This window comes from Corylus avellana, chromosome 3, assembly GCF_965113065.1.
Source record: "Corylus avellana chromosome 3, dhCorAvel1.hap1.2, whole genome shotgun sequence".
Classification (NCBI taxonomy): domain Eukaryota; kingdom Viridiplantae; phylum Streptophyta; class Magnoliopsida; order Fagales; family Betulaceae; genus Corylus; species Corylus avellana.
The window spans coordinates 851,724-865,776 of NC_142492.1; the positions used below are offsets into that span (position 1 = coordinate 851,724).

Sequence of the window (14,053 nt, forward strand, 5' to 3'; positions counted from 1 at the left end):
TCTAAACCCTTTATTGAGAGGTCGATATGCTTAGATTGTACTACCCTAATTGCTCAAATAAATGGTTCGGCCACTACTATAATTGTTAGGGAGGAGATCACCCCTCACTAAAGGTTTTATCAAAAGAAAAGTCTAATCTAAACTATTTATTAAGGGGTCGATTTGCTTAGATTGTACTACCCTAGTTGCTCAAATAAATGATTTGGGCCGCCACTACAATTCCTAGGGAGGGAATCACCCCCAACTAAAAGTTTTTAAAACTCATAAATTTTTGGGGCAATTACATTTTTCTTCTATCACCTACAACGCATTGTCATTTTAAGATAGCATGTGAAGCGCATGTGACGGGTTGACAATCTGAATTAATGCCTTTGATTGACAGAATAAGAGTTTTAAGCACAAAATAATAATTTAATAAAAACGATGAGAGTGAATTAAGGAAGAAGATTGTTTGTGTTAGAAACGACTGGACAAAAAACATGAGAAAACCAAAACAAATACAAGCTTAACAATTGAAAAATTCAAGTTAGACAAACAAATAGCACCTCAATGCCATGAAAAGATACCAAAAATGTAGAAGTCACTCACGAATGCAACTAACGAAAGCTGCAACATACTATAACGGGTAAAAGTAAAACCATGGAGAATAATTAAGAAAACCCTAAAAACTTATATTTAGACCGGCTTTTAAGAAAACGGAGCATACTAAAATTAAAACAAACAACGAAAATAGAATTCCTTTCACAAACAAAGAATCTAAAACCCTACGATTTGAAGGCGGAAAGCAACAACACAAAAAATATAACAAGACATACAACAACGCATAAGGTGGGGGCTGGTGAAATTCCCTAGGAATTAATAACTTTAAGTTTTTGACTGGTTGGCATATTTAAGAGGGCCATATATTTTTAAAACGACCGGACAAAACCTCAGGCACACCAAAGGCCATCCCAAGCCTCGATGAGGTTTTGGAAAACCTCAAAAAATAATAATAATAATAATAATAATAATAAAATTATATATATATATATAGAAGGAGCAAAAGTAAGTATATCCTCTCTATAAAGGGATGGATTTCCCTCCTCCCGTTTTTAGTTCTTTCTTTTATTTTCTTTGCTATGGTTTAATTTTGGAATTCAGCAGCAGCGTTCAGATTCAGTAATAGTAGCAATTGTCCTTACCATCTCGTCTTTTGGCTTCTCTTCGCGCTTGGGCCGGTTTCGTCGATATTTTGCTCAGAAACTTATATCACGCTTGGTTATGTTTTTTTATAAGAGCTTTATACTTTGAATCTCTTATTATAGAATAAAGATAAAATAATTCTTTAAAAAAGTAAGTAGCTAGGTGGTAGTGGAACATAAAAGGTCTTTATGAATCATGATGATTGATGATTAATGCATTGACATATTAGAATGTTAACCGCTTCATTAATATTACAATATTATTGCTTTTGAAGAATCTCTCACATGCACCACGATGAGACAAAAAGCTTAAGTTTTTATGATAAAGACATATTATTATTATAGAAATGTCTTTATATATATTATAAATAAATAAGTATTGGGTGAGATCCAGATCTTTTAGTAGACACACAATTGCAAGGACCTGGTCAGTGGTCACAAACACGCAAGCAGGCCACAGAGCTATGGGTAAGGAAGGTGGTGGAGATGAAGACGCAGCTGCAGCTCCATTGTTTGAGACAAAGCAAGGGAGATTTAGAGGAGCGTATAAGGTGTTTGCTTCCACAGTGTTTGTGGGTATTTGTTTGACATGGGTTTACAGATTGACACACATCCCAACAGCAGCAGCAGCAGCAGCAGAAGATGATGATCATCATCATCAGCCTGCAGGGAGATACTGGGCTTGGATCGGCGTGTTCATGGCGGAGCTCTGCTTCAGTTTGTACTGGATTGTCACCCAGTCTGTTCGTCTCAACCCTGTTTCCCATCACCCCTTCAAACAAAGGCTCTCCGACAGGTAATATTAGCTAGTTAAGGTGAAGTCATGGGGACTACTGGCTCATCAGAGTGCAACTTCCTGCTCTTTTCTTCTCCTTTAATCTCTGTTTTTCTTTTTAATTTGTTAATGAAAAAGAAATTAACTATATAGTTATATTTAATTGAAATAAAAGATAAATTTTAGAGTCAAAAGTTCAGTACCCTTCAAGATTATGTATTTTGCAATATATATATATAGAGAGAGAGAGAAATGATAATTAATTATTATTCTAACAACTAGTACTTTTTTTAATTCTCAAAAGTTTGTTTTTCTTTTCTTGGTTAAATAGAAAAAAGCTTATATATTGAGTATTTTACTAATTTAGCCTCTAATCTCAAGATACCAAGAAACATGAACCTGAAGATCTGTTCATAAAAAACGACATAGTTTATGTATATATATATATTATATGCACATGCATGCGTAATGATTGAGATCGATGGTTGTTGCTTGTTGGGTTCTTTCATAAGTGGGCCCCTTGTCGGCCGTGATATTAATTAGAAAATGTAAGGAAACCATATATCGACTCTTTTACTCAGAGTAATTTAATTCAATTAATATTTTAACAAAATTTTCATAAGTTTGAATACTTTGTTAATTTGCATGTGATGTGATCAGATACGAAGACAAGTTACCGGGTGCAGACATTTTCGTTTGCACGGCGGATCCGAAGATAGAGCCACCAACGTTGGTGATCAGCACCGTCTTATCAGCCATGGCCTACAACTATCCACCGGAGAAGCTGAGCATTTATCTTTCCGATGATGGTGGGTCGGAGTTGACATTCTATGCTCTCCTAGAGGCAGCTAGTTTCTCTAAGCACTGGATACCCTTCTGCAGAAAATTCATGGTCGAACCAAGGTCCCCTGCAGCATACTTTGCCCACCATTCAAACGTGACACAAGACATCACAAATTCTCAAGAATGGTTGGGTATAAAGGTAATTAAGTTAATCATGCATGACATATCTAATTAGCTAAGCTTATATTATATTATAGTTCGATTAAAAGGATACAAAATTTGAATGATAAAAAATGCTAGAAATTACATTTTTATTTTTTTTTAAAAAAATTACTTTATTAACGTGATAGCGCCAATTAATTAAGTATTGAATCTGCCATTGTTAAAAAAATAATTTAAAAAATTTAAAAGGTTAGTCGATATTGACACATCAACAAAATTATAGGATTAAAAAGTAGATTACAAGTTACAAATTTTTTTATTTTTTTATTTTATTTTTTATATCTAATTTGTGGATTATATAATATTTTTAACACGTGCTTTTATGTGTATATCAAATATAAAGTAGCAACTACGATAGATGCTAATATATTAATAATACGATGCATGGCGTGGTTATATATATATATATAGTGACAAGCTAGATCCATTGAATAGGATTTTAATTTTTGTATTTTTTGTATTTTTAAAGAAACTATACGAAGAGATGAGAAATCGGATCGACTCGGTTGTTGAAATAGGCAAGATTCCAAAAGAAGTGAGGGACCATCATAGAGGTTTTCTTGAATGGAATTCTAAAGTGACGAAGCAGGATCATCAATCAATTGTACAGGTAATTAATCCACCATTTTAAAAAAAATGATTAATTTAGTTTATCACATTTCTTAATTAATCCCATTAAATTAATTTTTGTCTTTTTTATTATTATTTCTTAGATTATCATTGATGGAAGGGATAAAGCTGTGGTGGATATTGATGGAAGGCGACTGCCAACACTGGTATACATGGCACGAGAAAAGAGACCGAAATGGCCTCACCACTTCAAAGCTGGAGCTGTGAATGCACTGGTATAAATAAGCTTTCACCTTCAGTGTAAAATATTAAATCTTCATATATATATATATATATATATAATTGATTTTTTGCTAGTATTTTCAAGACAAAATATATTTATTTAAAATGTGCAGATAAGGGTGTCGTCAGAGATAAGCAATGCCCCCTTGATTCTCAACCTGGACTGTGACATGTATGCAAATGATTCAGATACAGTACGAGAAGCAGTGTGTTTTTTCATGGATGAAAGGAAAGGCCATGAAATCGGTTTCCTGTCGTTTCCACAAAATTATGACAATATAACCAAGAACGATATTTATGGATGTTCTTGTTCAGTAGTTAATAAGGTAGATAGATATAGACGTAAGTTGGTAATTTAAGAACATGCTTTTTGTTTTCAATAATTGAAAAAATTTCGTACCATAATTCTTGGTTATATATATATATATAAATGTGTGTGTATGTAGTTTGAGCTTGCCGGTGTGGGAGGATATGATGCGGCTTTGTATTGTGGCACTGGATGTTTCCATAGAAGAGAAAGTCTCTGTGGAAAGGTGTACTCTAAGGATTGTAGAGCAGAATGGGAAACAGAAGCCAAAAAGAATGCAGATAAAACTTCTAATGAATTGGAAGAAGCATCAAAAGTTCTTGCTAATTGTAGCTATGAGAAAGACGCTCAGTGGGGGAAAAAGGTCTCTGTCTGTCTCCCCATCTCTCTATGTGTACTACTATTAACTTGAGCTTTTGGGATGAACGGTGTTCTTCTGAATTATGCAGATGGGATTGATATATGGGTGCTCGGTGGAAGACATTGTAAGTGGCTTGGCTATCCAGTGCAGGGGATGGAAATCACTTTACTATAATCCAGATAGAAAGGCCTTCTTGGGTATTGCTCCAACCACCTTAGATGTAGTTCTTGTCCAATTCAAGAGGTGGAGCGAAGGCATGTTTCAAATATTTTTCTCCAAGTATTGCCCCTTCATATATGGTCATGGGAAGATCAAATTGGGTGCCCAGACGGGATACTGTGTCTATCTTTTGTGGGCTCCAATTTCCTTGCCAACTCTCTATTATGTGATTGTTCCTCCACTCTGCTTGCTCCATGGCATCTCCTTGTTCCCTGAGGTTTAAATCTTTGCCCTTTTCTTTTTTTCTTTTCTTAATTTTAATTATATATGTATTTGTGCGTACTAGATATCATAAGAGCTAGAATTCCTGCATATCATGCACATAGTTTAGAGACAAATTTCTATATATGCATGCATCTCCAATCCCCTCAAATTAGTTTATTAAACACAAATTTTCACATTGATCATATATAGTTTGTCTAAAACTCAAACTTGTGAGCAACTACCTAACAACTGGTCAAGCATAGAGAAAGTGATGTAATACGGCATCCTAGGGCAATACAACTTGGCCGCAACACCGTCCAAACGCGGGTTGCAACTGAGGGCTACTTAGACCCTCGGTCGCAGTCCCGTTTGGACTGTGTTGCGGTGGACTACGATTGAGAGACCTTTCAAGAGGCTCGATTGCAATCTCGTGTCTGAACGATGTTGTAGCCGAGTTACGCTGGGAGACTTCCCAAAAGGCTTGGTTGCATTCCCGTCCCAACAAGTTTTGCAGCCGAACGCCTCTGAATGCTTAGTCTTTCATAATTGCATGTGTTCTTGAACTCCTTTTCTTGATCAAAAGACGTAGATGCTTTTGTTCGTGTTCTTACATCAGAAAAAAGTATTGCTTTCTTATGATATGTTTCCTGTTTGACAATATAGTAAATTCATATATTAGTCTCTTATATTAATTTGCAGGTTACGAGCCTCTGGTTCTTGCCTTTTGCATATGTTTTTCTAGCCAGGAGTGTTTGCAGCATAGGTGAGGCCTTGAGCTGTGGTGATACACTCAAAGCTTGGTGGAACTCACAGAGAATTTGGATGGTCCGAAGGACTACTTCATACTTCTTTGCTCTCATTGACACCATTTCGAGGCAATTGGGGCTGTCTGAAACAACATTTGTCATCACAGCTAAGGTGGTCACAGAGGATGTCTCAAGAAGGTATGAGCAAGAGGTCATAGAGTTTGGAAGCTCATCTATCATGTCCACCATTGTAGCAACTCTGGCAATGCTAAATCTCTTCACTTTATTGGGGGGAATCACAAAGATTGTCATGGAAATCGATCGGTTCAAGGCGTTAGAGCAATTGATCCTACAACTTATTCTTGCCCTGCTTTTAGTCATGGTTAACATACCAGTGTACCAAGCGCTCTTTATCCGCCATGATAAGGGCCGGATACCATCCTCAGTTATGTTCAAGTCTATCGTTTTAGCTTCACTGGCTTGTTTGATGCCTTTCATTTTTACGTGTCCGTCTATATTTTAGTAGTTGACATGATAAATGTTATATGAACTATCATGTGGTAATTCATCTTTGGTGGCTAACGTGGTATAAGTATTATATATTGTTGATTACCGCGTTAGTTTGTAATATACGTGTAATAAAAACTATAATACTTTTAACAACATAGACTTGATGTACCTCTTTGTTTTCGAATGAGATCATATATGATTGATCAAGATCAATAATGAATTAATACTCCTTTGTTTTTCCTTAACAAAGCAAAGATATTTTAGGTTAATAGTTAATACAATTGATTGCACGCGCGCTAGTAGTCAAACCAAGGAAACTCGTGAAGAGACATAAAATAGGCAAAGGTGATTGGTTAGATGTACCAACAGGCAACAATGAGCACTCTAATAAGTGATACCTAATCCAGCATGAGACTTTTGGAGGAAATAAAAAGTAAGAAAGTAATGAAAATATTAGAAATTTACTTGCTACAATCAATTGGGGAACATCTTGTCAATATGAAACGTTGTATATGGGCGTGTGGTAGATGAGATTGTTGTGACATGGGTAGTGATTGATAAATATGACTATCAGAGATAGTTAGAACTTAGAGGAGTAATCATATTGTTTGTCGTAATGGTGACATGGCAAGGTACAGGTTCTCATCTACGGAGAAACACAATTAAAATCGAAGAATAAAATGAGCATCGTTGGGCCCGAGGGCCGAATGAACCTATATCACCATTTTCTATAGAGAATAAATTAGGTTATAATCCCTTCTTTGCCTTGTGATAATACATCACGTTGATGTCACTTGCAGCCATCAACTTACGTGGGGGTGGGGGTATGTTTGGTTTTTCCCAAACCAGTTCTAATTGGAGCGAGTTGGTTTTGTCTTTCGGCCGAAACATTTTTGACTTGCCCACCTGCCTTTCCACTGCTTCCGCCGAACACGCGAGGATCCAAAAGGGCAACTTTTTTCTTTTTCCGGCCACCTTTTTATAACAATGTCATCCCCTACGTGTACTTAATTAGTTTTGGTTTAAATGGTTTTTCTTAATTATTATTTTGTATTTTATATTTTTTTGTTAGTATATTTATTTTTGATGTATTTAAATCAAAATCACGTAAATCTTAAACATATACATTTCCTCCGGTGTCTTTGACTATAATATTATGTTAAATAATTGTTTATTTAAAAAACTTAAAGTCGATATAAAATGATTAATTTAGGCTCGTTTTGTTATAGTGTAAAATATTTATATTTTTTTAGTTTTTGACTGTTTGAAAACTTTTACAGCATGACCACTTCATGCACCCACTCTTAAAAGACAAACTCTAGACCTATACAAGTTACCTCTCACACGAATCGGGTAAGTAAAGACTCTGTTGTAGCACCCTATGGCAATTCTACTATAAAATATTGATAGATCAAAAAATGTTTTAGTTGATTAAGAAAATAATTTTCACGAGATATTTACGTTTCACATATTCGTAAACTATTTTTCGATGTTCTCTCTTTTCCATTGATGTAGCATTACTCTATGTAATTTCCCATTACATGTTAACTGGGAAATTACTTTCTAGCCATTCATGTCATCCAATTACGGATAGATTAAGAAATTTATTTTTCTGGAACGTAACATTAACTACTCTTAAAGAGTAATGTTAGGTACTATATTTTTATCTTCCTAAAGCTGATATGACTTTCAAAATTACCATTGAATCAAAATTCAAATATAATTCATATAAAATTTAATAATAATTTAAAAAAGTACATTAACTTTTTAAAAAAATTTAAAAAAATAAAAAGATACACCTATCATTACTCACTCTTAAATATTCTCTATTAAACAATCATTAAGGGGCGGAAGTCACCGTTAGATGAGACAGACATCACCGTAATTGGGCGACTTTATAATATAATATATTTCTGAATTCATTCTGAAGACATCATCCTTGACCGTAGATATTACATTCGGACAAAGTCTATAGCAGGCAAAACGACAAGGTTCCTTAAATTACTATAAGTACCACCGCAATACATCAGCAGCTGATCGTAAAAGCACAGAACAGAGACATTGGGAGAGAGATGGGAAGTAATGGGTATTATCCACTGTTTGAGACGAGGAGAGCCAAAGGCAGAGCCATTTATAGGCTCTTTGCAGCGTCTGTGTTGTTGGGCATATGCTTGATATGGGTGTACAGAGTGAGCCATATACCAAGAAATGGTAGATGGGGTTGGTTTGGGTTGCTCGGAGCTGAGCTCTGGTTCGGTTTTTACTGGATTCTCACTCAAGCCCACCGCTGGAACCGTGCCTATAGACACACCTTCAAGGATAGGCTCTCTCAGAGGTTCATGTCCCTTTCCTCTCTGACTATAAGAATCATACAATTGAAATGATGTGAAAGTGAAAATCAGCATTTTGAATCAGCAAGTGTTTGTAAAATCGAGTGATTCAAATATCAATTTTTACGGTCAAATCATCCCAGTTTTATGAAATTGTACAACAATCTATAGATAAATATTTATAATACTATTATACAATTGTTCGGCATACTGTTGTAGTATTTCAATTATATGAGAGTCGTATAACAACAGTTTACTAAATAAAGCTTTTTTAAGTTCATGTATGCATGTAAACTTACATTTATATGTTGTTCCTTATGCATTTCATGAAATTATTAATTTTTAATATTTTTTAAAAAATTTGTGGATGTTATGGGGAAACAGATATGGAAAGGATATGCCGGGGGTGGACATATTCGTGTGCACGGCGGATCCTGTGCTGGAGCCGCCACTGATGGTGATAAACACAGTTTTATCGGTAATGGCGTATGATTATCCATCGGAGAAACTAAGTGTTTATCTTTCAGATGATGGTGGCTCAGATGTCACCTATTATGCTCTCCTAGAAGCCTCTCAGTTTGCCAAGCATTGGCTGCCATACTGCAAGAAATTCAGAGTGGAGCCAAGGTCACCAGCTGCATATTTTATCTCAAGGGATGCCCCACTCGATGCTAATCAAGCTAAAGAGTTGGTCGTCATCAAGGTAAATAATTCTTTAGCTAGCTTGAGCCTAGAAGATATATAATATAATATGCGGCCCATATGCATGCACTTATCCAAAAGAAAAAAAGGTCCATGTTTTAAAATGAAGGGGTGGCTGGAAAAGTGATACCTGTAACATAATAATAGAGTAATAATACTACAATTATTCCAATAGAGAAGTCATCCATGACGCATTTGAAATAATTAGCTTTAATTTTATCTGGCTTAAGCTTTTTGGAAAGGTACCGATCATAATAACATGGTATCATAATAGAGGCATTGAGTTCGACCTCGAATTTTACGGTTTACCCTCAATTTTTAATTAAATATTTCATGTGTTGGGTGTCGTTTGTTGAAGAGAATTCAAGCCTATAGATAAGAGGAGTGTTAAAATACTTGAAAAACAGTACACTTGGGGTTAACAAAAAAAAATAAAAATAAATCAAGATCCAATATCTCAGTTCCCCTTGAATATATGAAATCTAAAAATATTATTCAACTATTTTGATTGATTATTTAAAGGTTTAATCTAAATTCTTTCTTGATCTCAATATTCTAGCCTATGTACATCATTCTAATTGTTAATTTCAAGTCATGGGACCTCGATTCATATGTTTGGAGTACTAATTGTTAATTTCACTTAGGAGTTACTAATTAAATTATCCCACATCTGTTAAATTGTCCTCTTGAAAGGCCAAATATCAGTCCCTCCACGATTTTCTGTCACGATTGAATTTTTGACACATTGGTCATTGTAATGGCTGCCTAATCTCTAGTCCTGATCTTGCAGAAATTATATGCAGAAATGGAGAACAGAATCGAAAATGCAGCGAAAATAGGCCGAATCCCTGAAGAAGTACGCTTAAAGCACAAACAATTCTCTCAGTGGGATTCATATTCTTCTCGACGTGACCATGACACAATTCTTCAGGTACCTTACTGCATCATCACATTCTGTTTTCTACCTTTGCTACAACTATGAACAAGCAATTTCAAGCAAATCTTTTTTGTTTTGAGTGTTTTATTTTTTATTTCTTTTTGCAGATATTAATTGATGGGAGAGACCCCAATGCCACAGATGAAGATGGCATTGTGTTGCCAACTCTGGTATATTTGGCTCGGGAGAAGAGACCCCAGCATCACCACAACTTCAAAGCTGGAGCTATGAATGCATTGGTAATGTACATTCTTGAAGACAAAATGACACCCTTTTTTTTTTTTCCTCTCTCTCTCTCTCTCTCAAAGAATATGCAGTAAACAGCTAATTAATTAGCTCAACATATAATATGCTTCAATGTGCAGATAAGAGTGTCATCAAAGATTAGCAACGGGCCGATTATTCTTAATGTGGACTGTGATATGTACTCAAACAATTCACATTCTGTGAGAGATGCACTTTGCTTTTTCATGGATGAAGAGAATGGCCATGAGATTGCTTTCGTGCAGTTTCCACAGAATTATGAGAACATTACAAAGAATGAAATATACAGTAGTTCAATGAGAGTAATTGCTGAGGTGAGAAATTTTTTTTAAAAATCTATTTAGGCAGTATATATGTGTTTATTGATTGGTAAAATTTGATATTATGTTGATTAAGTTTGCTAATGGTTGGTGATAAAGGTGGAATTCCATGGTTTGGATGGTTATGGAGGCCCTCTATATGTTGGTAGTGGATGCTTTCACAGAAGAGACACTCTATGTGGGAGGAAGTTCAGTAAGGGATATAAGGGTGATTGGAGCACTAGTGCAAATGAAAGAAAGAGGGAAGAAAGTGTACATGAATTAGAAGAAAAATTAAAGGGTCTTGCAAGCTGTACCTATGACAAAAACACTCAATGGGGCCAAGAGGTCTCTCTCTCTCTCTCTCTCTCTCTCTCACACACACATTCTGATGTAAGACATGTCGCACAAGATAACGAATCATTTGGGTTTGCGAGTTCAAAATGTGCAATTTGAAAACACGATTTTAAAATACGTTCACTTCAAATGCAACTTTTTGTGTAAGCTCGAACTCTCTCTTATCAAATGCATTTCAAGCGTCCACCGTGCACTGCATATCTTTTTTGAATCTTGTTTTGTTCAAGCAGTCTCATGTAATCTTGTGTGAGGCATCATCCGTGACATTCTTAAGTGGGGCTTCATTAATTTACTCATGATGTTTGAGTGCAGATGGGTTTGTTATATGGGTGTCCGGTTGAAGATGTCATAACAGGTTTATCAATCCAATGCCGGGGATGGAAATCAGTCTACTTCAATCCATCAAGGAAAGCTTTCTTAGGTGTTGTTCCGGCAACACTCCCTGAGGTACTTGTGCAGCATAAGAGATGGTCCGAAGGTGATCTGCAGATTCTGTTATCCAAGTATAGTCCTGCATGGTTTGCACATGGAAAGATTAGCTTAGGCCTTCAAATGGGATACTGTGTCTATTGCCTTTGGGCCCCTAATTCTTTGGCAGTACTATACTACTCTGTCATCCCTTCACTTTATCTCCTCAAAGGCATTCCTCTGTTTCCACAGGTACGATTCCTTGCATCATGTCGACTTGTGGATGCATTATATATATGTGTATTGTTAGGAAGATTGACATTTCGAGGAGTTTTTTAGTGAGACCACAATATAGTATGTTGGGACACTATTAAACTTTAAAGCTTATCTCTATGGATTTTTTTTTTTTACACTCACACAATAATCTCTCTTAAGTTTGAGTTTGCCACAATGCTGTACTCTCCCTCAAACAGAAGCCTTTTTCTTTTATCAATCTTATGTGTCGTCTCCAAGATTGCTTGTGGGCTATGTGGATTTTCCCACGCTGTCCCTACTCTAGGAATCCTTGTTTGTGCCGGCGCCATTCTGCCACACCATAAACCACTATCGGCTTTGATACCACTTGTTACGAAAATTGACATATTGGGGAGTTTTTCAGTGATAATATAATATAACATTTTGAGACACTACTAAACCCAAAAGCTTCAACCTATAGGTTATTTGGGCCCAATTATACTATAGGAACCACTCACGGTTGTGAAATCTTTTTAATGTAAGACTCAATCATTTTACACTCGCACACATATGCTCAATATATATGTTTATTTGTGTGTGTGTGTGTGATCAAGTTTTGTTTTTTCTATTCAGATCTCGAGCCCATGGTTCTTACCCTTTGCATATGTGATAATTGTTATGCACATTTATGGCTTGGCCGAGTTCTTATGGTCTGGTGGCACGATTCTGGGATGGTGGAATGACCAGAGGATGTGGCTCTACAAGAGAACAAGTTCCTATCTTTTTGCTGTGATCGACACCATCTTGAAGTTACTGGGATTTACTGATTCAGGATTCATAATCTCAGCCAAGGTAGCTGACCAAGATGTTTCTCAAAGATATGAGAAAGATATAATGGAGTTTGGAATCTCCTCTCCAATGGTCACCATCTTATCAACAGTTGCATTGCTCAACTTATTTTGCCTTATTGGGGTTGTGAAAGAAGCATTCTTGGGTGAGGGTATCATGAGAGTTTATAAGACACTGACTCTGCAATCTGTTCTGTGTGGGCTTCTGGTTCTCATCAACTTGCCTTTGTACCAGGCCCTTTTCCTCAGGAAGGACAAGGGCAAGATACAAAGCTCCCTAGCAGTCAAATCAATTGCATTTGCCCTATTTGCTTGTATCAGTTTTACATTATTCTACTGATAATCTTGTCAGTGTCTTGTATGCATGTATTTGGTCGAAAAGTCAATTTGGAAAATAAATATATGTCAAATATAGAGAATTATTGTTTTAGGAGTTATATGGAATTTTTTCATGTATGTGATTTATTTGAAATAAATACCTATATATGTACTCTAGTGATCAGTGTTCTCAAGTGAGTGGAATAAAAATTATTTTGATGTGTTTATCCTCTTCTCCACTTATCTTCCTTAGAATATTGAGTGTGTTTTAGGCTTTGGCCCTCTTGATTTCTGACAATGTGATATTAGAGCCATTTGTTGTGAGGAAAAAAAATGGCAAATGGAATGATTTCATTTCAAATGCGATAATTGATGTATCTAAACATAAGAAGGCAATTTTGGGATCACGAGATTTAAAGAAAATTACACTTAGTCCGTCGATCTATCATTTAATGTAAACCAAATTGCGTTCGGATTCATGAAAAAATCAAGAGGAGACGTTAGCGTTCAAACAAGGTCTAAAGCTTGTTCAAACAAGGTCTAAAGCTTGTTCGGACGAGCCGGTTGGATGAGTTTCTTTTGTCCAAAGCATACTTAATTAGTTTTTTTTGTTTAACGTCTACAACAAAAAATTGTGAATCTCAATTTATTTCCAATCATATCTCTTTCCACCAATTAAAATGTAAATGAATTGGTATGTCAAAAATTCACTAAACATGAAAAATGGTTGATTACAAATCAGTCCATTTATATGGTTGCACCCATTTGCAATAAGTTTTTTTTAGTACAAAAATGGTTTAAAACTCCTAGATGTTTGGCAAATAATTCTCCGCTCTAAACTTTTATTCAAAATTTTGACGGAAATCGTTAATGTGCCACATCAACACCAATAATAAAATGACATGTGTCTAGTTAGGTGATACATATCATTACTGGATAAAAACAAATAAATAAATAAAACAAAAAAAAAAGACAAAAATATTAAATTTTTTTGGGGGGAGGGGGTCAAACCGCCAGAGGGGGTGGCCGATTACCACAATAAAATTTTGCCCCGTTTGTAGTAAAAAATTGTAGTTTTTTTTGATATCTCACTTAACCCCAATCGTTATTAATAATATTTTTGTCTTTTTGTTTTGGATTATTGGTGACATGCATGATATATTAGTCAAACTAAACAATAGAAGTCCATTGTTCAT

General features: G+C 35.5%; 2 protein-coding genes across 2 annotated transcripts; both read left to right on the forward strand.

Moving 5' to 3' along the window:
• The first annotated feature begins 1,583 nt into the window (after positions 1-1,583).
• LOC132174942 (cellulose synthase-like protein E6) lies at positions 1,584-6,326 on the forward strand. Its single transcript, XM_059586706.2, has 8 exons — positions 1,584-1,977; positions 2,617-2,938; positions 3,431-3,571; positions 3,675-3,806; positions 3,927-4,139; positions 4,260-4,484; positions 4,570-4,917; positions 5,604-6,326. Exons 1-8 carry the CDS (start codon positions 1,646-1,648, stop codon positions 6,171-6,173), a joined length of 2,283 nt encoding a protein of 760 aa, XP_059442689.2. The 5' UTR covers positions 1,584-1,645; the 3' UTR covers positions 6,174-6,326.
• Positions 6,327-8,219: 1,893 nt separating this feature from the next.
• Positions 8,220-13,085, forward strand: LOC132173712 (cellulose synthase-like protein E1). The gene is made up of 8 exons (XM_088514193.1): positions 8,220-8,495; positions 8,875-9,193; positions 9,983-10,123; positions 10,237-10,368; positions 10,495-10,707; positions 10,813-11,040; positions 11,362-11,709; positions 12,325-13,085. The coding sequence occupies exons 1-8, from the start codon at positions 8,233-8,235 to the stop codon at positions 12,877-12,879; spliced, it is 2,199 nt and encodes a 732-aa protein (XP_088370319.1). The 5' UTR covers positions 8,220-8,232; the 3' UTR covers positions 12,880-13,085.
• The last annotated feature ends 968 nt before the right edge of the window (positions 13,086-14,053 follow it).

Bases quoted from the DNA above. Each gene is read 5' to 3' on its own strand.
- LOC132173712 (XM_088514193.1), top strand. From the start codon at position 8,233: ATGGGAAGTAATGGGTATTATCCACTGTTTGAGACGAGGAGAGCCAAA. The intron at 8,496-8,874 runs GTTCATGTCCCT...ATGGGGAAACAG, and splicing joins AAGGATAGGCTCTCTCAGAG to ATATGGAAAGGATATGCCGG. The intron at 10,708-10,812 runs GTGAGAAATTTT...TTGGTGATAAAG, and splicing joins CAATGAGAGTAATTGCTGAG to GTGGAATTCCATGGTTTGGA.
- LOC132174942 (XM_059586706.2), top strand. From the start codon at position 1,646: ATGGGTAAGGAAGGTGGTGGAGATGAAGACGCAGCTGCAGCTCCATTG. The intron at 4,140-4,259 runs GTAGATAGATAT...GTGTGTATGTAG, and splicing joins CTTGTTCAGTAGTTAATAAG to TTTGAGCTTGCCGGTGTGGG. The intron at 4,918-5,603 runs GTTTAAATCTTT...ATTAATTTGCAG, and splicing joins GCATCTCCTTGTTCCCTGAG to GTTACGAGCCTCTGGTTCTT.